Here is a 24,116-nt window from a genome sequence, read left to right as displayed (position 1 = left end):
AACAATAGCTACATGAAAGCAACAAGGGAAATAGTGAAAGAAGATAGGCGCACAGTCTGTGCAACATGGAAGGAGAGTGTGTGGAAAAAAACATATCTCTCTCTCTATCTCTGGTCCTGCTGCATCAATTTTTTAATTAAAAGAAATTGAGAACTTTTTAAAAACTCTCATGAATCAGATAATGTTGTAGGAGTGTAAAGCTAAATCAGTGGAGACAATGCAACATAACTTGCACTAATTTAACAATATATTTAAAATGATGTACACTTTGTATACAAGCTGTGAATGGACAGTTTACTATTTCCAGTTTGTCCCTGATTCTACTAGTCTTTATGAATAGTCAAAATAAGAAAAACTTAAACATTGTTACACCTTTCTTTGGTTTGTTTGTTTGGTTTTGGTTTTTTTTACAAGTCAATTTTAAGCTTCTCTTTCCAACAGCAACAGATCTTTGAGTCCTTTCACAGCTGTAGACTGGCTTTAACAGCGGAGTTCATGTAGAGTGATATTATGATCTCAAATTGATCATTAAGAAAACAGTTACCAAAAAGTATTTGAAAAAGAAACTTGTATAACATCAAGTCCAATTTAATAGGCTTATATACAAGCATGAAATTTTGGAGAACAAAACAAAACATGATGCGTAAACGTGAAGACAGATTTATTTGAAAATATTTCCATTTCAAATCTACTTGACATGATTTATTTACATTAGCCCTTAAATGCCTTTCCTTTTTTTCATTAAAGTTATAGTGTGAACAATCATTACATAATGACAATAATCCAGCACTTATTAGCCCAAATTTGTACTACGTCATGTTTGGATGCAACATTCAAAATGGTAACAAACCTTTTTTTTTGTTTCTTCAGAAATCTCGTTCTTACATAAGTATTTCAAGGGTATTTCTAAAAATGGACAGCATGTGCAGACTGAGTGCATGAGACAATTTAACAGTTTTGATTCCAAAAATGTGGAGTTCGTACCAGTTTCACAGATACAGTACCCAGCGTTACAAATACCATGGTCAGCCGACAGCGCGTCTTAACGTCACTCCCATTGTAAACATCGTTTCTAAGGCCTCGATTCAGATCCCAACTGCATTAGCAATTATCCTTTTTCTAACAACAGCGCTTTGTAGCTGAACTCATGAAGAAAACACGCACAGTAAATGAGAAAAAAGGGGAAAAAACAAGCAGACTAGAATTCAAACATTTTCTTTAAACCACAAACATAATAATTAAAAACTTGTGTTTCGCTGTAAGAGATAAAAATAATTAACAATACTTTCAACTCTCTCTTTCATCTGTTCTTTATGTTAGTCAGCAATTTATCTTTTGAACCGCACATCTTGTAAAGGTCCCGTGTATCTGCCGTGCAGCACATTAGCAGCGATGGTTTGGCACAGCATATACCAGTACGTTGTGAAGTGCTAATGCTTTCATACTGGTTATTTTAGTTCCCAGTCCAGTTGAGTGTTTCAGGAGAAGGTCGCAGTGAGGATGGCCTCTTGCTGCTGGTGATGGAGGGTCCCGATTCCCACAGCAGGGGCGGGCAGCGCAGGTCGGCTCACTAACCGGAGCTGAGAAAGACAAAAGGGACGGTCTAGTATGTGAAATTTTAAAGGGACAGTTCACCCTAAAATCAAAAATACATTTTTTTTCTTCGTCCCTGTTGTGCTATTTATCAGTTTTTCACATCTGTTTCTTTGGTGCTTTGAGCACCACGAGCCGAGTGCCATCTCGTTTAATTATATTAGAGATAAGGCAGACATCTCTATGGCTGATGTCTCCAACACTCAACACTCAGCAACTCACACCAAAACAATCTACACTGATAAACAGCACAACGTATGAGAGGAAAATTATGTCTTTTTGCTTTTGGGGGTGAATTGTCCTTTTAAGAATGAATTTTCAGAAACAGCTGGCTTTATGTAGTTTGACACCGTGCTTACCTTGCAGGCCAGCTGCTTCTCAAACCTGGGTGCTACAAAAGACCAGGGACCCATGTTCTGCGGCTCCTCCTGACTCCAAACAAACTCTGTGGAGGAATTTATTAAAGGTCAATAACACTGAAAGCAAAAGAGGACATGACTCATCAAACATGTGACTTTTTCATGCAGCTTGGAGAGTTTTGCTCTTTTGCCCTTTGACCACAGAGGGTTTGATCCAGATCCAACTGAAACTGGATTTGCTTCAGTGAGTTTTTGGAGGTGAGAACAATGGAATAGAGAGAGCGGAAGTGAAACCTGAACTTTCCAATGTCATTTTTCAATGACATTTGTATTAATGCAAATGGTAAAAAATCCAGCCTTGGAACACAGAGTACCTTCAGTTAACAGAATACCAAGTGATTCACTCTGTTTATCTAGACAAGGATCACAGTTTTGTTTTTAAAGGATGTAATATAATTGTTTAAATTTTTTTTAATGGTATAATGATTACAGGATTAATTAATTAATTAATTGGTAGTTTTACAGAAAGCATCAACAGCAATTTTCTAAGATATGAATATAAATTTTCTTTTTACTCTTGTATTAAAATTAACTAAATATCTTTGGTTGTTGGAGAGCTGGTCCGATGATATAATATGTCACCTGTAAAATTGTGATGGTCGTTTTAAAGATTTTCTGTCATTGTAGTAGCAAAATTATTAATTGATTGATTCAGAAAGCAGTCAGCAGGCTAATTAGCAATGATAATATAGTGTTGGCGCTCTGTTATTTTGTTTTTTGTCTGCCTCTGACAAACACTGCTTTCGATTAGCTGTAGACTGACATGGACAAAATGTAAAAGGCGAGATATGTGACTGAGCGAGGAGGGCCAGAGAGCACTGATGATTTTTAGACAGACAGATTACACTATAGCTAAAAGGTTGAAAAATGACATCAAAAGAGCGTACTGATGGATATCATGGATGAGGACGAAACATTTACAGTGTAAGTACATGCAGTGTTGTGCTGGTAAAACTTAATTGGAGAAGTTTTTGTGAATGCCAGGAAATATACTGTTAAACTAAATCATGTAACATTCAAACTGCAGTATTAAATGCTGCAGTAGATATGCAAGTCTCTTAGAATATGGATAGTGTGGTAGAACAAAACATTAGACACGAGGGCATGTGAACATCATCAATGTATGATTTGTGTACTGTGTTTTCAGAGGCCTCTGAGTCCTTCACACTTACATTACGTGAGGAGACTCGGTGTGTCTGGAGGTTAGGATAAAAGCAGAAGATAAGACGTTGACGCAACTCCCAATGTGATCTATACCAAGATCTCCTCTGGCCAGATTTATGTCGTGTTAAACTTACACATTAAAGTCAGAGTTATTATAGTTTTCAGTTCAGTTTAGTTTCATTTAGCTTCTAGAGTGGGTTTGCTCATTTCAGTTTAGTTTTTATTGCTGAAACATGTTTTTTCCCCTGTTTTTATTAGTTTCTGTATTAGTTTTACTTTTTTTTAGTTATAATATGGTGGATATTTGTCAGGGGGCAACATTTAAGAAGTTTAGAATAGATATTACAACACAAACACAGCACTATTAAAGACAACTGACTCACAGTGATGTAGACATCCCAGTGTCACAAACATATGCACCAGTGCCTTCTCATGCTGGTTATGTAGACAGACTTGACAAAATTAACAAGCCAAAAATAAATAAATAAATAAATAGATATTCTAAATTTTTTATTCTATTTTAGTACGTTATATTATTAACGTTTGATTTTGTTTGTTTTTTAAGTCTAGATGTTGTTTTTGTTTTCAGTTAATTATTTTTTTTAGTTATTAGTTTAGTTTTAGTAAAGTTTTATATCCTTAATTCAAGTAAAAACAACTGAGGCTCATTGAGTTATTAATCTTGGTGAAGATGGTGAAGTTTTCTACATCAGATAGTAAACCCCAGAAACACATTTCACCTTTTCTAGACTGGTGTCAGAAACCCTCAAAGATTAGACTGAGTTTCAAAACCTCGATGAAACAGCAGCAAACCCAGAAGTGATTTTTCTCTCTTTATGTAAAAGTGCATCCTCCTCATTTGATGTGCAGACGCTGTACAGCAGTTCATTAGAGGAGCTTTAATCCTTTTTTCTTATACAGTCAACAACCCACGACTGCAAAGATGTATGTTTAAAGAGAAGGATGTTGACACTGAAAGCCTTTAGTTCCTCTTGCTCAACAAAGTGAAGCAATCACAGCTGCAGTCTGGATTGACACTCATTCAGCAACAGAGGGTGGACAAAATAACAGAGACACTTTATACAAAAGCCCTGCAGTGAAAACAAGTCTGATGAGATTTTTGTTTGACAGAAACGCTGATTAACCGGCATTTCGGGTTTCTTTTATAAGTTGTCTAATGTTTTCTTTGGGACTGTTTCAAAGTGGCAACTGTCAGACCTCTATTGAAGTTGCCGCTCGCTGCTGAGTAGCATTTAACATACTGTGACTCACTTAAATAGCTGCTTTTGTAATTGTTATTCTGCCCGACACTCAAAAAAGATGGCTGTGTCATAAAGTGGTCCTAAGTTTATTAAAGAAAAATCTCTTTCCTCCAGGTATACAATGACCAAAGTCAAATTATTTTTTGTTGACAATAAAAGGTCGAAGGCCGGTGCTCACTTTGAATCACTTTCACTGAAGACTGAAAGCAAAAGCATCTGAGCCTCATCAGGAAAAGTGCAGGATGAGTGTATTACCTTGAAAATAAAGCGAGGACTTAAGGACATACAGTTTGTCTCAGCACGACCTAAAACTCTTCAGCATATGTATTTTTAATGGGCAAGCCTATTGCTAAGGTGTCTGAGTAGATTTCTAAAGAAAAATTATAAAGGAGGAAGATTAAGAGGATTAAAATAACACAGGGGGAGCTTTTAGTTTTTCTGCACAACATTCTTATCTTAAACAAACTTCCTGAAGATCTGAGTTCGCTTTAGGATCCATTTTTGGGTTCTATTTTTGTCCTGTAAGTGCAAAATAAAACATATTTAGTTGTCCTTTATCTTGTCTTAAAGTGTTATTTCATTTCAATGTTTTAATGCATTTTTTAGGTTAAGCTAAAAAAAACTACACATTGCCACTGTGTGTGAAAAGTACTATATAAATAAACTTGCCTCTTGTGCATCATAAAGACTGCAGTATGATGTAACGTGCACACACAAAGGGAAATACCTCAGAAATCACGACATTATGCAAAACACAGCAAGCATGTCAGCAAAGAGGAACCGTGGACACAAAGAGACTCCAGATTATATTACACACTACCATCTAAAGGAATTACCATCCAGATGACTAAACACCTTTGACTGCTGAAATGAAAATCACAGATATTGTGGACTTACAATCTATCTTACATAATTCATTTTAATGCGTCTTGAAAACGTCCCTTTGGCCTTTGACACTTTTTAGGCGAAAATGTACTGAACTGAGGCAAATAAAAACAGATGAAATTATTCTGTAAATACGTGATGATACAAACAATTGCAGCTCCAAATCAAATTTTATGAGCTTCAGCATATTTGTATTTACTGTGGGGTTATTGTAGTGGCTGTGAATTTGTTCTCTTCTATGGAGCACAAAAAATGACTTTTGTATCAATATATATATAAAAAAAGCCTTATTTATTCATGCATTTCTATGTCTATGTTATTGAGGTTGAAAGTCTTCACATCTGCATTTATTTAAGCATTTTTTTCAGTATTAATTTGAGCTATTGTTTATTCCTAAATTAATTTATTTCTTAAATTATTTATTTATTATAGCATTTTTTTAATTCTTTTTCTTTTTTTCCTGAACTATTGTATTTATTTCTATATATATTTGTGCAATTACTTATTATTTTATTCATTTATTTCTTTACTAGATTGTGATTTCTTTCCATATTCATATATCCCTGTATCTATTTATTTACATATTTGTTTTTGCAATTGTTCATTCTTTTATTCATTTCTGTCTGTGTACATTTATATATTATTAATTTATTCATTGATGGTCATATTTCATGTTTTATTCTCTGCTGTGTTTCTTCTTTGGCTTTTAATTGAAATAAAGGCCAGAGATGGTATCGTATGTTAGGAGCACAGTCTAATACTTCACTCTGAAATTTTCACAACAACAGTGTTGTCACAGTGTTAATTGGTCCACAAAGCGAGCTCTGGTCTGCAGCACAAGGACAAACCTGAATAAAACATACAGTAATGAACTTTTCCTCGCCTACTGGACTGGAATCAAACAATCGGTTGTTCTGATGGCACTTAAACAGTCAGTGTGACTGCCTTCAGTGAGGGTGGAGGTCCCACACATACCTTTGGCGGCGGGATATTTTTTGAGCTCCTGCTGCAGAGCGTCCAGTGGGAACGGACACAGCTCCTCCACTCGGATGAGCGCTGTGTTCTGGTTGGCTGCTGAGGTCTCCTTGTGTTTCAGCAGGGCATAGTAATGCTTCCCAGAGCACAGCACCACCTTCTGGACACTGCGGGGAATAACAGAAAAAAAATTACCGAACGTATGGGTGAAGCTTCTGGAGTTTTTTCAACACTTCAGCAAGTTTTTTTAAAAGGGCTATTCAAAACACCCACTAGAAAAACTTTTTTTAGAAAACAAAAATAAATTACAAAATAACTCTTTAAACAGGCCTTGTAATTGCACCGTTGACTTTTTTGTGACCAAATTGCTTTAATATAAAGTTGGCAAAACCCAATTTACTTTTATATGGATGTTTTTATACAATGTATTTTAGAGTTTTGATTATAAAGCAGTTCTATTAAATTCTATTTTTACTATATAATAATACCATATTTTTTTTTACTAGATTCATTATTATTAGTGTTTATTTTTTATATTTACTTTGTCTATATTTATCCAAATTTTCATTATATTACACTGACAATTTGTTGTTGTTGTTGTTTTTTACCATATATTGTATACAGATTATTTTTACTCTATTAATATTTATTTGTATCTATTTATTTTGTTTGTTTATTGTGTGAATTTACTTTTATTTTCAGATTTCTTATATATATGTTTTTTTTTTTATTCTTATTATATTACATTGACTTTTGCAGTTTTTGAAATCCATCATACCAGGAAAACAATTTTCTTGAGAAATGAATGCATTTTGTTAACATATTCTGCAGTCTATACATTTTTTGCAGAGGTATTTCTTAGTGTGGCTGTTAAAGGGTTAAGAAATCTCAAAGATCCATCAAAATGTTGTGACTTTGTTACCTTTCTGCTGAGACTGAGGTGTCACCCAGCACCGGTCTGAAAGATGTTCCTGGTGCCATGTCAGTCAGACTGGACGCCGCGCCCTGTGAAAACACATTATTCAGCCGCTTGTATGGAAATATCTGAGAAAAGCAGTCGAAATGTTACATGCTTGTATGACGCTTACAGAAAACCTGAGCAGTGTCTTGGGCCCAACCACGATGAGAGGTTTACGGAAGTTACGGATCATTTGTCTCCGCAGCAGGTGGAAGTACTGAGCAGACGTGGTGGGGTTGACCACAGCCATGTTCACATTGTCACCGTCCACACCCTCTTCTTTACTGTCACACATCTGACACACAAAAGACGTGTTAGCAATCATTTACAGACACGCTCTGAACATCATATGGAGCTCCTTTAACATATTCAAACAATAAACACATAATGGACCATAATCTAAACAGTCAACGGTTTCAGACAAACACCATGTCTGTATCACTGCTTACCTTAATAAACAGTTCACTATATTTACCCTCCACCATTTTATTTAAGTGTCCTAATGCTGAGTGTGAAAATTATGTGCCATATAGTGTCTTCAAAAATGACCATAATGGAATAAAAAAAGTAGAGCATATTGCATTTATATTTCTTAAGCTAAAAGTCCCACATTCTTGTGTCACACTTACAGATTAAAAAAAACACAGCTGTGAGTCACTAAAGCTGAGATTACGTAAAATAACGATGATTCCTCAGAGCCTGACGTCTCAATTTACTGCTCACTACAGTGTAATCTACAGGGTGCCTATTATGTTGGGAGTAATGAGTGAGTAAACAAGGAAGTGATGTAGACACAATCTGACGCTGTTTGCTAATGGACAATTAAGAGAGATTATCTCTGTTGATTTGTTATTGATTGACTCCTGTTGGTTGCCTGGTGATTGTATCCTCTGTGGTGAATCACATCCCTTTGTACTGATGAAAGACGACACGTTGTATTCTGCACTAGTGTCAGGTTGTATTTTATTTAAATATGATATGACTTAAGTTTTTTCCCCCCTGTATGCATGTGTCATGTTGCTTATTTAGATTTATGTACCAGCACATGAACACACAGTTTGTCTAAAATAATCAAGAGACAGGGACACGTTTTAGCTAAAATGTTATAAGCAGTAATACACCTCAAAGCTACAAATGGACAGAAGTGAACAGGTAACCTCTGCTCTGGCTGCAGTAAAACATTAAACCTCCATGAAAACTTCCAAGGTTTTTTCAGTGTATCATTAAGCTACGGTGCTCATGTAACATGGGATGCATGACAGAGATGAGAAACATCATGACTTGCGATCGTTCACATCATCTGACTTCTTAAGACGGTTGTATGATGGCAGAGTTGGTTGTATGAGGGATAAGAATACTGTGTGCTGACAGCAAAGCACTGAATTTGTTCAATGTGGATTTCATTTCTGTAAATGACTCTGGCTGACCTGAAGCGTCCATGTTTGTTTGGTTTTCAGGCAGTAACATAATATTAAAAGGGTGATTTAATTTTTTTGAAACCTATTTTCCCATTTTTTGTGACTAATGGGAACAACAGTTTCATCCAGTATTGACAGAGAAGGCTACAGCCAGCAGCCGTAAAACAACCTGCAATGTGACCACTCGGGGAATTTTGTTCTCCCTCAGTGTGCCATAAAAGTGCTTGTTTTTGCCACTTACAGGTTCAGATTGTAATTCTTAGTGTCTCACATTTTGGAAAGGATCCCGCAGAGATATAACTGTTTGTTTAAAATACGACTCTTTTTGTTTAACCATAAACAGCCACAAATGGTCACTGCCAAACACACCAGACTCCTTTTAAATAAAGAGTCATTTTAGCGTGTATAGGTTCCGACTGTTTTTACATCTAACTGGTCGAATTAAGGATTTATTTCAACCAAATCTGAGTTGATGATTGTTGGAACCGTGGAAAGATAAAACCAAGGTGGTTTTTGTAAGTTTTATTTTGTTTTTTGTTGACTTTGAATGGAGTGTGTGTTGAGCTAAAATTTCTGTTTTTTTTGAATGGGGTCTGGTGGGTTTGGCAATAGCAATTTCGAGGCTGGTTAGACAAAAAGGATCTTCCTCTTGAAAAAAAAGGTCTAATCTCTCAGACACTCAGAATAACAATCTGCACATTTCAGTGGCAAATACAAGCGCATTTAGTGGACATAAATTGACGGTGTACAAATGTTCAGAGAGGTTACATTGCCGCTTGTTTTGCAGCTCTTGTCTGCAGTCCTCTCTCTCTCAATACTGGACCAATTTCAGAAATTGCTGTTCCTATCAGTCACTTAGCCAAACCACAAGAAAACACAATCCAGGTTGAAAAATTCAGAAGTTTCCCTTTAAGTGCCAAGTTGGATATATCGCTTCCCATTTTTTAATAAAACTGGGATGTTGATATGAACGCTTTTTACAAAATGAGAAACTGGTAATATACTTTGACATGTATAATATTTCAGCGCCACAGACCTGGAGGAAGCGCTCCATACGGCAGGATGAGTGTTCAGGTCCGGCTCCATCGTAGCCGTGAGGCAGCAAGATCACCAGCCCACTCTGGAGCAGCCACTTGGCTTCACCTGGGGACACAGCAGTTTCACATCTGATGTGTGAAGATTTTTCCATAAATATAAGACAATTAGAGCCGTTGTAAATCTGCTGATGGCGCCAGTGGGGTCAGACGTTTACCTCCAGAGAGGAAAGTGTCAAAGATGATCTGCGCTCCGTTGAAGAAATCTCCAAACTGAGCCTCCCAGATGGGCAGGAGCTTCGGCTGTGCGATACTCATACCGTACTCAAATCCAAGCACCGCCTCCTCAGACAGCGGGCTGTTACACACCTAAACACACACAGACATCACAATATGGAGCAGGAAAGGAGGACGTTGTTTGATATTCAAGAATTGAAGTTACAAATATGAGTTAGACAGATTATGTTCTGAATGTTTCATCTGGTTTGTAAGGATTTTACCTCGAGGAAACCTGTCTGCTGAGGGCTGATGTGGTTCAGAGGGATGTGCATGTCATTAGTGTCTTGACACACCACCATAGCGTGTCTCTGACTGAAAGTGCCTCTTCCAACGTCCTGTCCACTGATTCGAATATTAAAGCCTGAAACAACAACAATTTGAAATCTCTGAATCAACTTCATGACAGCAAAAAAAATTCAATGGCTTTAAAGTTTAATCTGGTGTATTTTGACCTTGGGAGAGGAGGGAGCCGAAAGCCAAAGCCTCCGCGGTAGACCAGTCCAATTTGGTCCCTTCTTCCAACTTGTTCAGTCGAGCCTGAGCTCACACAAGAAGAAAAAAAATCATCAAGCTGCAGCCATGTCAACAGACAATCCAACAGAAAGGACAGAGACGATGGTTGTACCTGTGCGTGGGTTTTTCCGAGGTGGCTGTGCAGCTGGATTTGCTCGGGGATGTCCACAGATTTTGCTCCTACAAACTGCAGCAGGGGAATGGGGACGCCCGTGTCCCAGGTTGTGATTTTGGCCTGGGGTTCCACCAGATCCCCCCAGCGGCCCTGCAGGTTGGTGGGCGGAGGGCTGTACAGGGTCATGTTGGCCAGCTTGTCGTTGAGCATGCCGTAGTGTTTGGACTTGATCTCGTCACGCTCGACGTCGGTCATCAGACCCTCAGAGATCAGCTGTTCTGAGTAGGAATCAGGGACGCTCTTTCTGGATCTGTGAGGACACAACGATGTGAAAATGTTTGTTTCATATACCAGAACACAATATTCACAATATATTTATACAGGAATAACAGTTTTGTTAATGCAGACAAATTATTCACACACAAGTCTCTTTTTTCATGATGTTTTCAGACACTTAGAACAATAATATGAACCTTTCAGAGGCTATAACAAATTGATGGTCACTCTGACACAAAAACTTAGGAAAACAGGAACCTGGTTGAAGAATATCAAAGTTTACTCTCCAAGAATCCTGAGGAATATGCTGAAAATGTTATGGTAACTTTTGAAGTGAAAATGCATTTTAAATAAAAAGTGAACCAGGGAAATTGAACTGACCGGATGATCTTGTACATGGCCGGGTTGGTGAAGAAAGGCTCATCCAGCTCGTTGTGGCCCCACTGACGGTAGCAGATCAGGTCCAGGATGACGTCTTTCCTGAAGAGCCGCTGGTATTCCACAGCCAGCCGAGTGGCCCGCATCACCTCCTCTGCATCATCGCCGTTCACATGGATCACAGCACAGTTCACCATCTTACCTGTGGTGCAAATCACCATTAGTTTCTGATTAGAACAGGATACAGGACGGTTCGGGGTTTACCTCATTTTGGCAGTGCAGACATAAGCACAGAAGCAGAACAATTTGACAGAGTTTTTTCTGCTTTATAAGAAGGCGTCAAATTTTGGATCATTTGTTTGACTGACCGACATCACTACAGTACAGAGAGGATCTCCCTCTCTCGGATGGAGTGGTGTAACCCACTTGGTTGTTCACGATGAGGTGGATGCTCCCTCCGACTCTGTAGTGAGGGAGGTTTGAAATGGTCAAAGTTTCTGGGACGATCCCTTGGCCAGTGAAAGAGCCATCACCGTGGACCTGTGGAGAAGACAACAGAGATCATTTTGCAGTTTTGGCAACACTGCAGGACGGTTTGATAATTACTTCTTAAAAAACCCCGGAGAGGTTTAGTGTGTCATTACCTACTGCAGACCACAAACCCTGGATCAGAAAAGAAGACATTCAGATGTCTTTTATTGGGAATCTATACAAATGGTGGCTTTGGACACATTTGTTTCTTAGTGGATCGAGTTAATGTCTGTGCTGTTTTTGACTGCACGTTCTGTTTCAACTGTTGTTACATCTGATAAGTTTGTGTTCATACGGGCACCTGACAATTGTTTTAAGACAGAAAGCGTTTCGAAAGTACCAAGCATACGACTGGATAAATGAGAACTGCATCATACTGCACGAGCTGTGTGAGAGTTTGTAAACAGGTGTAGTTTTTACTGTTGATTATGGATTCTCTGTCCACTGGCAACATGCAAGAAAAATAAACTTTTCTTTACAAATTCAACATTACACAGGGTGGCTAATGGGTATATAAATGGTGATTTGGGGGTGTGAAGAATTCCTTTAACATAACAAAGTGTATGCCTCACCAAGGCTGCACTATCTTTAAGATGTGTTATTTTAATAAGAAATTTGCTATGTGGATCTGAATCTGCATTAAAAAACACACTTAGTGATGGACAATTATGGAATTAGTGTGCTAAATGTTCTTTACTCTAGTAAGAGCATTGGTTAATAAGAAGACAAAAAGTAAAATGTATCTATGGACAGTGAGGGGGAGATTTACAGATTGGAGAAACAAGGAAGAGCTCCTCTGGGGCAGCTAGTTACTGCATTTACTGTATAAATAACCACACATATGAAAAGAAAGTAATACTAAAAGAAGAACGCTTTATATGCAGTTGTAAATGTATATGCACGCATGACTGATGATTGACAGTGTCTCAGAATCGCTGAATACAATTGCTTCAAAACTTCAAAACCGAAAATTAATACACTGTTTGTTTGTTTGTTTTTTACCAAATTCCCTTCAAATTTAAGATTATTTAGAATTTATATGTAAATTTCAGATTTAAGTCTGTCTGGTCATCCCTATTGGATTTTTTGGGGACCTTTAGGTTTAGGGCACTTGCAGGAATTGAATTTGAACTTGAATTGCAGGCTCTTCCAGTGCTCTCAATGTTGTATGAGAAGAGACTGTTGAGATTTGGTCCAAAGTATACTGGAGCACACAGACTCGAGGCAATAAACCTAATCAGATTGTGATTCTGATAAAGACTGACTTGGCATCAAAACATTACATCTAGATTTGCGCGTCATAGTCCTCTCTTTCTCTCCCCATGTTCCCTGTCAGTCTTTCTACCACCCTTAGCAAAAAAAAGCATTAATCATCCCTTCCTCTTCTTGTAAACTTAAACTTCTTGGCTGCATGTGTGCATCAGGTGTTTCGTACCTGCAGACAGATGACTTGGTCCCCGGGCTGAGCGCTGTCTTCAGGTGAATAGTCTCCTTCCTGCCTGAGCTGCTGCCTGGCTCGGGTTTTGCCCTGAGCCACGGGATTGATGGCCTCGAGGTGAGATGGGTTGGGCAGCATGGTCACATGAAGAGGGTGCTCGGCTCCGAAATCCAGCTCCACTGAGGAGGTGAGGTGGGAGAGGACGTCACCGATGGCAGGTGAGGTCTCGGGGAACTCGCTGAGGCCACGCATCTTACGGAACATGAGCTGGCGAGGAAAAACGATGGGTGAACAGTGTTGGCTGATGGTATCGGCCTTGTTTACAATCTGGCGACTGGCTCAGACTTTCTGTTTACTTGTGCTGCTGATTACAGTCATGCAACATAACAATCTAATCCCATCTGGCCATGGACAATTTCAGGGTGTGTATATGTCTCATTAAATACGGCTGATTCACCTCTGGTGGGAACTTCAGCAGGCCTGTGAGGAGGTTGAGTCGGCCTCTGTGGGGCATGCCGATAACAATGTCAGTGACTCCACTGTGGGCCGCGTGGTGAAAAAGCTCGTAGAAGAAGCCCATCATGCTCTCTGCTCCTTCTCCTCCGTAACGTTTCACAGTGGCAAACTTAGTGGCCAGAAAATGGTCAAATTCCTTCAGGTGGTGAGACACAAAAAAGTAAAGAAACATTAAAAAATACATGACAATACCAAACGTAACATGATAAGATGTGTCAAATATTACAATAGATTTCCTTGTTGGGTCTACCTGAGACTCCAGCATGATCTTGGCCAGCTGCCTCCTCTCCTCAGTGGAGAAACTATTCTTCTTGAGCTCCTCAAAGCGGTCGGCGAACCATTCCCTCTCCTCCAGGCTGCTCAGCTGGCTGGTCTCCACAGACAGGTGGCCACAGTAGGCTCCTTCCAGGTAAGCCTGAACCTCCTCCACAGAGGCCTCTGCTTTGCCGAAGTGTCGTAGTCCTGCAGGAGCACATTAAATGAGCTGTGATATTACTGACAAATGACAAGTGAACAGAGGAAAGAATCGCTTTGGTGTTTTTCATGTTCATGTTTGTAGATTTCCGAGGTTTACTCCTCAGGACTGAGAGCACCAGTGTCTTTGATTCTTATCTCATCTGATCAAGGACTATTTTATCCCCGGTGTGAATGGTTAACACAATTAACTAACTGACCTTTTGTAAACTCATCTACACTTTTTCATCTCAATTGGTAAACCATTCTGCAACTATTTTCATCCTTAGGTTTGTAACCAATCAAATGTAGAACGCAGTAAAATCAGTTCTTTGTAAAGAACTTTGCAAAATACACAGTTACTTGTTTTCTTTTTAGATTTTTTTGGTTTATACCTTTATTTTTTAGAACAGCTCAAGAGTGAAAGACAAGAAGAGAGGGGGTGACATGCAGCAAAGGGGCTGCAGTCTGGAGTCAAACCCGCAGCCGGAGCGGCAGAGATACAGCCTCTGTGCACGGGGGGCCACTCTAGCAGCTGAGCCCTACACAGGCAGGATTAAAGGATCTAAATACAACTTACTCTGCAATCAGTGAATCAATGTTCGTTTTTTTACAGCAATCAATAAACAAAAATGCAAACATAAAAAATTTAAGTTACACGATGTTGCACGTACACAAGTAATAAAACATGATTTGGACGAGACATAGTTATTAACCCGTTGAAACCTAAGCAAATTGGTTTGATTTCTTTACACAAAAACATAGGGGAAAAAGGCAATTATCCACCTTGCAAGAAATTCACTACTAATTTTAATACATTAGTAAAAAAGGGATGACCTGAAAATTATTACCATGGTTATATTTATCATATTTTAGAAAGGGAGGGGTATATGAAAACTATAAACAAGATTTGTTTCCCAGAAAAATATACATACACGTATTATAATTACTCTAATTTTGTATATTTTGAATCGTGTTACACACAAAAAATATACAGCTTTATTAATTTATTTATTATTTTGAGCATTTTGGGGGTTATTTTGTTTTTGTTGCTGTTTTTTGGGTTTTTTTTTTAAACCCCCCCTATTTGTGGGTAATTTTCTTGTAACTTTTTTATTGCTATCTTTTAGGCCATGTCTTGTTAGGCTGCTTATGCCTTCTCGCCACGTTTTTGACAAAAATCAAATCAATTGTGTTCAGGTTTCACAGGGTTAACCAAACTTGTGCTGCACGCTCTCCGCAGCTCATGTACCTGAGGTGTTGAGCAGTCCAGTGATGGTGCCGGTCAGCACGGTAATCTCCGCGACGCTGTCAACAACAGGCTTTTGGGGCAGTAAGGGGTTAATTTTAGCAGCCTTGTGGCCATGTGCTCTGTACGCCTCCACCAGACGGGCCAAACCATGATCTGCAAAGCAACAGGCAGCTGTCAGGGCGAGCTGTCCCGAAAACACACCCCGGTCAGAGGCAGCCTCGGGGCGCACAAACACAAACACCCTGTATCTGAATCAACAATGAGCGGACAGACAGCGTCACGCACGGCCACGCTGCAGTGGCGCTGCCGCTCCTCTCACACGGTGATGTGAAGATGTCCATACAGTGAGTTAACCCCATGTTTACTGACCTTGGTTCAGCGCTGCGATGCGGTCGCTGTGTAACTTGTGCTGTCTCTCGGTCTGTTTGGGTCGGTAACCGTAAACTCCTTTCTCGGTGTGATAACAGCAGCCGACCACCTGCCGAGCGACACTCGGGGGCAGTCTGCTCAGAGACTTGCTCAGTGAAAGTAAAGCCGACATTGTTTGAAAGTTTAAAGCTATAATCTTGAATCTGCACTCACTCACGGCTACAGGACGGCGGCCATACTGGCGTGAGAGGGGCGGTGAGGGCGGAGACGCCGCACCGGGAGCCCATTGGCTGAGCTTTACTGGTTTCACAACACTGTTGCTGCAGGAAGTCATTCATGTTTAATGTTTTGTTACTTTAATCTCACATTTATTAAAACGCCGGGTCTATATTTATGTAGTTAACGGCGATACATTTGGAGGTTCCTCGTGGTTAAGCTAGTTTAAAAAAAAAAATATCCGAAGTACCTGAAGTGGCCCTCGTGACATAGCGCAACCATAAGCGCAACAAGTGTCAAGATCAGTGCGGCGTTCACGAGCTCCTGTGAAGACCAGACTCCGGATTTGAATGATTGAAGGGAGGAGTTCAGGTGGTTAAGTGAATGACCTTTTTCTAATTTTCTCTCAGTATATATATATTTTTTGTATTGCCGTAGTTTTCTCCCGTCTTTTAGATAGCATACAGATGACGACTTTAAGTGATTAAAATGAAGTGGATCATATGCTATGGACACGGGCGCAGCATATTCTGGGCCCTTTGCACAAGTCTTGGGGGCACTTTTAGATAATGTACCTGAAAGCCATACTTGAGTGAAAGTAGGCCAACAGATTTCTTACCAGAAAATAATTTGGTAGAAGTTTAAGCCACCAATAAGAATATTACTTAAGGTCTTAAAGTTGTCCTATATATTATATGATGCTGAAGTACAGTAAATATTATTAATATTTACTGTACTTAAGCATCAAAAGTAATTTTAATATATTAAATGTACTTAAGTATGGAAAGTAAACGTACAAGTAAATACTGTTAATATTTAAAAAAAAAAACAAAAAACAAAAAAAACAAGCAGCCAGAATTTGAGGAATATGAAAAGTTTTATTTTGTTACATTTCAAAACTGCTCTGTGGGCCCCCCGCCTTTCCGCCCATGATCGATCCATATCTCCTTCATACATCTTTTTCATTTTTTAAAAAGTTAGTTTTTTCTTTCTTTCTTTCTCACTCACTCACTTGACTCAAGACAAATAGTGCAGAGACAGACCAAACTATTTTGTGCCTTTAAGGGGTAAGAGGTGCCACAGAGAGCTTCTACTGTTTTTATACAAAGTTCAGTCTTTCAACTGATTTATTCAGCCAATTTTAATTTATCTATGGCACTAAGTCCATAGAAATAAAAAAAAATGCAAACAGTTTCATTCCAGGCTTTTCATTCCCACAGAGGCCCTGAGATTCAGTCTCACTGCCCCCCTGACATCGCTCCACAGTTCTCAGATCTCAGCCAAACTTAACTAACTTACTACTTACTACACTCATTAACGGTTTTTTAGACCAATTTGCTAAAAAGCTCTTTCCACAAACCATCATTAAAATACAAAATGAGGTAATATGTTTTGAAGAAATTGTTTTTTTTTATTCCTAAAGGTACAGAGAATGGGAGAACTCACACAGACACTTAAGACGCTTATTTCTGAACTGAAAATCACTTTTTATTTTCTACAAGACTTTTCTCAAGGACCTTAAAAGATAATCATCTGTTAAAGTAAGTGTATTAGTTTGCCTTATGCTGCTATAATTTGCACAATTTGCTCTAAAACAGCTATATTGTAGATATTTTTATAGTATAAAGTATCTTTATTCTTTTTGTCCTTTTTTGTAATTTTTCTATTTTATTTCTATGTTCTGGACTTTTTCAGTACTTTGCCTTTATATTTATTTCCTCTTAAATTTTTTATTCATTAATCTATTAATCAAATGCCAAGGCATATTCATGTAAGTGAAAACTTGCCAATACTTTTTTCTGATTCTTTGTTCCTTGTACCCAAAAAGCCCTCGAATCTTTTAATGCTTCCACATTATGCTAAGATATGAAGTAAGTCGACCTAAAAAAAGTCTCTCCTATTTTCTGATATAATATAGGATATTTGAAAATATTTCCTTGTAGAAGCATTCATAAAGTCCTAAGTTATGTTATGTTGCTTTCAGATGCTATAGTTAGAATTAGGGGGATGAAACTTCAGCTGTGTGAAGTTGTATGAAAAGAGGAAAAACTGATGAGGAATAACATTTTTGCATCTCCCCCAGATTATAATGCTGTAAATGGGCACTCCTTCATCTTCAAATTACTTGCTTACTTGTGGTAATTAGGACCTCACACATTCAAATTTAAGAATATTTAAGAACATTTAAGGCCCAATATTCATAAAATTAAAGATATTTTGATGACTTTTTACAGACCTGCTGACACCCTGTAAAAGCATTAATTTTCCAGTTTAAACTCAAGGTGTTTACAGCTATTAATTCATCTTTATACTGGCAGGTTATATTTTTATAATGTTCCTTTATTTGTGGAAACACCTTCAGGTGCAGCTTCACAGGATGTATAAGAACCCCCAAGTTAACTCAAGAATGGGGTTTTGTAATTGAAACCCCAAATAATCACACCTAACCCCCCTCAGCCCATCAGACACCTGAAAGTTTCACATTAAGATTGAAATAAACCTAAAATAACCTTCATCTGCCACCGCTCAGAAATAAGCAAAGAGAAGCACAACAAAGAGAAACAAGTTAGCGAGACATGACACACAGGGGAGGGAGGGGTGGTTTGTAAAATGCCTTTACAACACTGGACGAGCACAAACACACAAAGACACACAGTCCATATTAGGGGAAATGGTTTAATTTGGAGACAGAGGCAAAGAAACACACCACACATGAACAAACATTGACCAAAAAAGAACACAGAGTCTTTCGGCTACACACTCCGCTATGGGAAAAAACAGAAAACTCTACACAGGTAAAAAGCAAGGCTCAAACTAAACAGATAGTTAACTCTTCAACTAAGACAATTATCCACACAAGTTGTCGAAATCCTGATGACCATTAAACTATGTGGACAGCACAAATACTAACATGAAACTTACCACGATTTAGAGGATCCCAACCCCCCCGAAACTGAAATTAACGAAGTGAGGAACATGTAGAGATCCAAGTAAAATCAAAATCAGGCATCTTTTAGAGACAAAAAAAACAAACAAAAAAAAAATTGCTTGACACCACCAAGAGGCCAAACTCAAGACCTGGTCAAGGCGAGGCCACATTGAGAGGCCAGACAATTTTTTTCCAATATAGATTTTTTTTCTTTAATTTCCAATATAAAAAGCTTCACTGGTACAAAATACATATGAACAACCAGTTGTAGAAATTGGAAAGCCTGTGTATGTCTTTTTTTTTCTTTTTTTCTTTTTCAAATCCCACCCAGTTTCAAAAAATTGATATTGACTCAACAGAAAGAAAATCTACTGTATGTATAATACAGATCACATCAAGATGCACCCACTTTGGCTTTCATCAAGACAAAACATCTATTAAATTATTGGTGGAACATGAACAAAGTCCTACCGATTATCAGACAAGAAAATAACACAGGAAAAGATTTTTTTTTCCTTCTTTTCTTTTGGATCAAGACAATATCTATAGAGATGCAAAGCTACCACACTTGTCAAAAAATAGCACTTCAGAATATGAAAACAACAGAACAGAGAAAGTGATTGTTAGAGCTTGAACGGGATTTGTGATGGAAGCCCCTGAAGTGAGTCAAGTTCCTGTTCGGACCGCTGTGGACTGTACATTGTGCTTTTTTTTAAAAAAAAATATTCATTCACAGTAACACTTCACCATACACTGCAAACCAACCACAGATCTGCATTTCAGTGTTTGACACACATCATGTAAAGATTTCACTAACATGGCAACCATGTCGTTTTTTTGTTTTTCAACTTGAGTTTTAGCTTCTTTTTTTTTTTTTTTTTAAATTGATTTTTAAAATAAATTCCCCGACACATCCTGGTCTCCAGTTGTATTGCGAAGTGTTACGGTACATGTGTTCACACTCACTAAGAAAGAGGTTTAACCTTCAAATGTATAGGGAAGTTTATTGTTTATCTACAACTTGTTTTAACCAACTGTTCAAATTGAGTACATCACAATACACATTTACCAATAACTCAACACACAGAGTGGGGGGAGGAGAAGGGTGGGGACATGAGCAGGTGAAAAGAGCGTTCATGACACTGGCATAAATAGACAAAAAAGGCGAACTGCAGCAATCTCTAAACCAAGGCCTGATAAGGATGTGTAGGCAGTTTCTATAGACGTATATATGGCACTTTGAATATTGTATTGCATTTGGATAGAAAAAACACACTGTAAAAAGCACATGCCCATATTAAAAAGTGAAATCAGTGGTACCTTGAAAATTTTGGATATTATAATCACACACACAACATTCTGCAAAAGTGATTAGCTCCCACAATTGTGCTTAACGTTTCCTTTACAAAAACAACACTTTCCTCGAGCACTGTTTCAAATTTGGTACCTCTTTTTACACATTTTTTTTTTTTTGGAATATTTATGCATTTTGAGAGAGAAAAAAAAAAAGAAAAATCCAAACCGAAAAGGTCAAATGGTGATAACTGTGCATTTTGTGTCGTAATCCTGTGTGAGTGTCTCGTTTTCACACACAAAAAAAGCCCCTGAGTTGACTACTCTTCAGCGCCATCAGGTACGCAGCTTTAGGGAACCCTTCTTTGGGGGTGAAGTGGTTGTTATTTTACCAGGGTTGTCTCCACAACGTGTACAACAGACAAAATACCACCCCGGTAAAAAAAACGTGTAAACTTTGTGCTGAAAAAATGGAATGTATTTATAAACCAACACTATTTTGTGGTGGATTTAGTTAGAAATGTGCTGTGCATCGACTGAAACGTGCTTCTGAAAGTCACTTAAAAGAATTAACTAAAATAAAAAAAGCAAGAGTGTGTGTGTGTGTGTGTGTGTGTGTATAAAATGTGCAGAGACCCACAGGTCGTGTGTCATGTGATCTCTTCTTCAGGGGCTCCCACATTTTGCAACCACAGAAAGTGTTTTGTGTTTGTGTACATGTGTGTGTAAAGAAAACTAGGTAATATTACAGGAAAAAATGTGTGAATTCAAAAACACTGAGTTTGACACATGGGCACTTTAACAACAACTTAAAACAAAAAGACATTGTCTGGCATCTGTATGATTAACAGACATTGTAAATCACCATCTTTCACCAATATGAGGCATCCAAACTAAACCAAAGTGAAACATCCATCAATTAATTAATGAAAAAATTCACAGAAAGTCAACAAGACGTACCGTGGAAGTTGAACACTAACTTTATCTTGAACGCAGGAGAAAAAAAAAAGTCTACATACTGTGACCCTCAAGGAAAAAAAAAAGTACTTTTCCGCAGAAATTACAATTAATGCAGAGGAATTTTTTGACTTAAAGTGTTTTTAATTTACTAGAAATGACCCTCAAACTGTCACGCTGATCAAACTGATTTTTAGTCCTCTTTAAAAATGTAATACACTGAAGACCCCCCCGACACAGATGACATTACAACATAATCTACAAAAAACCCAAAGTTTTGCCTGGGTTCTGTTAGTTAAACTTCTATAGATTCAATGGTATAAAATATAGGTAATCTAAGTGTGCATTTAAACCACAGATTGTCTATTTGTGAATCAGTTCTAAAAAAGTTGACTCATGTAGGTAGTCATTTCTCTAAACAGAGCAAATGTACCTTTTTATTGTGCCATCATTAGTTCAAAAAAAGGTAAATACACTGGATATTTTTTTTGTAAATGAAAAGAAAATATAGTTTTAAATAGCCTTGGTGTAAATCTTCACACTGCCCGCAAAATGTAGAAATCATTACAGAGCACTGAGAGGGGTTTTACTGGTCAGACTTTTAAAAGTGTTGGAAAGTGGTCTGTAGCATTTTTTTAAGAAGCCAACATATTGCTAATGGCACCAAATAGCACAGCTGTGTGCCAATCCCTGTATTCAACTTTCAAGTGAACTTTACTGAGAGAGGTAAAAAGAAAGAAACATAAAAAAAGCTAAATAAAAAATTAGAAATCCCACAGGTTTTTAAAACATTCGCAAAAAAAAAGGAAAAAAAAAGGTCTCTTAAATGAATTCAACGCAGGTAAGTTTTCACATTGATTTGCTTGACCTCTCTCCCACCTGTCACATTTCTATACAGAAAAAAACCCAAAAACAAAATGAATACACATGCAGAAAAATCAGGTTGAGCTAAGGTCAGGGGTCAGTGGGTGGCCAGGTATTGGTCAGGCGAGCTTAGAGAGACATCACAGACAATGGTGGGATGATGAGGCCAGGAGTTTGGCTTGGCTTTCAACATCATGAAGACATGCTAGGCTAATGATGAGCAAACAGGCATGGAGATTTGTTCTAAAAAAGGAACAAAAACACGAAAGGAAGAGAGAGAGAGAGAGAGAGAGAGAGAGAGAAGACACAGAGGAGAGAAAGTTAGGGGCACAGCACAAGAATCGTTTAGCCGTGAGGCACAAAAAAAAACAACAAAAACAATGCCAATCACCACATACAGTAAGGACAGTGCGGTAAACATTTCCCCCCCCCTCTCTCCCCCGACACACAAAAAAACACAGATTTAAGGAGGTGACACCACCAGGACATATGGCAGAGACTCCAACATGCACAAACTGTATACTTGGCACCCAAGAGATCCATCTAGAGCCAGCCCCCCTGGTGGGAGACTTGGAGGATGGATGGAATGACTGGAAGAGGTTGTTAATAGAGAAAGAGAGAGGTAGCCTAGCTCAACATGGCTTAGATAATGAGGGGAGGAGGAGTGGGTGACAGAAGGAGGAAAGATCGGGGGAGGGGGAGCAAAGATTGGAGAGTGCAAAAGATTTTCACATAAAGAATGACAAACGAACGAGACAGACTACACGTGTAAAGCCAAACGCAGGTTGAAGCTCGGGGCTCGGGGTCTACTGGCTTCAGCCCTTCAACTGATCCTTAGTCAACCTGTCTAGCTTGACCTGAAGGCAATGAAATGGCATGGAAACACACCTGATGCTCTCCACTAATTACAGTGACACAAAATACCTCCAGCGAACACTGACTCCAGTGATAGTCATAAATAATCATATACATTAAAATATTTAATCCGACTCAAAGTACATGATAAAACCGCAGGAATGAAACACAGTAAAATGTGGAAAGATCATTGCAACCATGTTTTTTTTGTTATTTTTTTTGTTTTAGGAATAGAGTGAGTCTCCCTCCTGTGGTGGGCTCCTTTCCCCCTGCCCCACTGAGTCTCTGCTGTGGTGACCTTGGCTGGAGGGTGAACTTACCCTAGCAGTGCTAGCATTAGAGCTGGGGAGGGGGGGAAGGCCCCGGGGCTAGGATCAGTAGGGTTTGCTGTCGTTCTTGGAGCGCTTCAGCTGGACCTTCAGCCTCTTCATTCCGATCTGGAAACCATTCATGGCCTGGATGGCAGCTTGCGCAGACACCGGATTGTCATAGCTGACGAACCCTGAGAATCAAAAAGGGTGGAGGAGACATGTCACATACATTTACATAGCAATTTAACAGCCTCGCTTCAAATATTAAACTGCATTCAGCCCAACTACTGTCTGTCACACGCTATCAATCTCTTTCCCAGATACTGCCCTGTATTTAAAGAGCGTGGTGTATGATTTTTTTTTTTGTCTTAAAGACAGAATTACTGAATATCCTCTGGAAAAGGAAAGCTATTACAATTTAAGAGAAAGTCAACCCCCAAATCAAATATCAATTTCTTCCTCTTCCCCATAGTGCTATTTCTCAAATTAGATTGTTTTGGTGTGAGTAATAAGAGTGTTGGAGATATCAGCCATAAAGATGTCTGCCCTCTCTCCAATATAATGGACCTAGAAGGCGCTCGGCTTGTGGCGCTCAAAGCGCAAACTCAAGATAATCCACAAACCTCGAACTATTTTCACTGTACGTCTTAAATTTGAGAATTTGCTCATTTATTTGTCATCTATGATAGTAAATCTTCTTTGGGAGTCTTTGGGATCTGAACTGTAGGATGGACAAAAAAAGCCAATTGAAGACTTCAATTGATTCGGGGGATTTGAAATCAGTTACAGCCCTAACTACAGGTGAGAGGAAAAATATGCATTAATTTGACTTGAACTGTCCTTTTAAGACTAAGACCAAAAAA

At 38.5% G+C, this 24,116-nt stretch overlaps 2 protein-coding genes across 4 annotated transcripts in view; both read right to left on the bottom strand.

Annotated features, from left to right (window-relative positions):
* Positions 1 to 644: 644 nt before the first annotated feature.
* dhtkd1 (dehydrogenase E1 and transketolase domain containing 1) lies at positions 645 to 16,112 on the bottom strand. The gene is made up of 17 exons (XM_042495623.2): positions 15,829 to 16,112; positions 15,460 to 15,612; positions 14,005 to 14,216; positions 13,696 to 13,890; positions 13,236 to 13,505; positions 11,638 to 11,809; positions 11,273 to 11,471; positions 10,613 to 10,925; positions 10,440 to 10,524; positions 10,209 to 10,348; positions 9,927 to 10,077; positions 9,711 to 9,817; positions 7,387 to 7,551; positions 7,221 to 7,303; positions 6,299 to 6,465; positions 1,953 to 2,038; positions 645 to 1,580 (listed from the first exon to the last, which is right to left on the bottom strand). The coding sequence occupies exons 1-17, from the start codon at positions 15,998 to 16,000 to the stop codon at positions 1,479 to 1,481; spliced, it is 2,772 nt and encodes a 923-aa protein (XP_042351557.2). The 5' UTR covers positions 16,001 to 16,112; the 3' UTR covers positions 645 to 1,478.
* Positions 16,113 to 18,706: 2,594 nt separating this feature from the next.
* Positions 18,707 to 24,116, bottom strand: part of LOC121949835 (CUGBP Elav-like family member 2) — a 33,279-nt gene continuing 27,869 nt past the window's right edge. For 2 of the 3 annotated variants that reach the window (XR_015777053.1, XR_015777054.1), the window contains exons 13-14: positions 23,263 to 23,444; positions 18,707 to 22,330 (exon numbers count right to left, since the gene is read on the bottom strand). Coding sequence is in view for 1 of the 3 variants with exons in the window: in XM_088080399.1 (XP_087936525.1) it covers positions 23,317 to 23,444 (128 nt within the window). In the remaining 2 variants the exon portion in view is untranslated. Of the gene's footprint in view, positions 23,445 to 24,116 lie in introns of all 3 variants that reach the window. The other variant, XM_088080399.1, reaches the window with a different exon arrangement.

This window comes from Plectropomus leopardus, chromosome 7 (assembly GCF_026936395.1).
Source record: "Plectropomus leopardus strain MGB_pleo_1.0 chromosome 7, ASM2693639v1, whole genome shotgun sequence".
NCBI lineage: Eukaryota > Metazoa > Chordata > Actinopteri > Perciformes > Serranidae > Plectropomus > Plectropomus leopardus.
The sequence above is the reverse complement of the archived record's forward strand: the minus strand, read 5'-3'. Positions and strand labels throughout refer to the sequence as shown.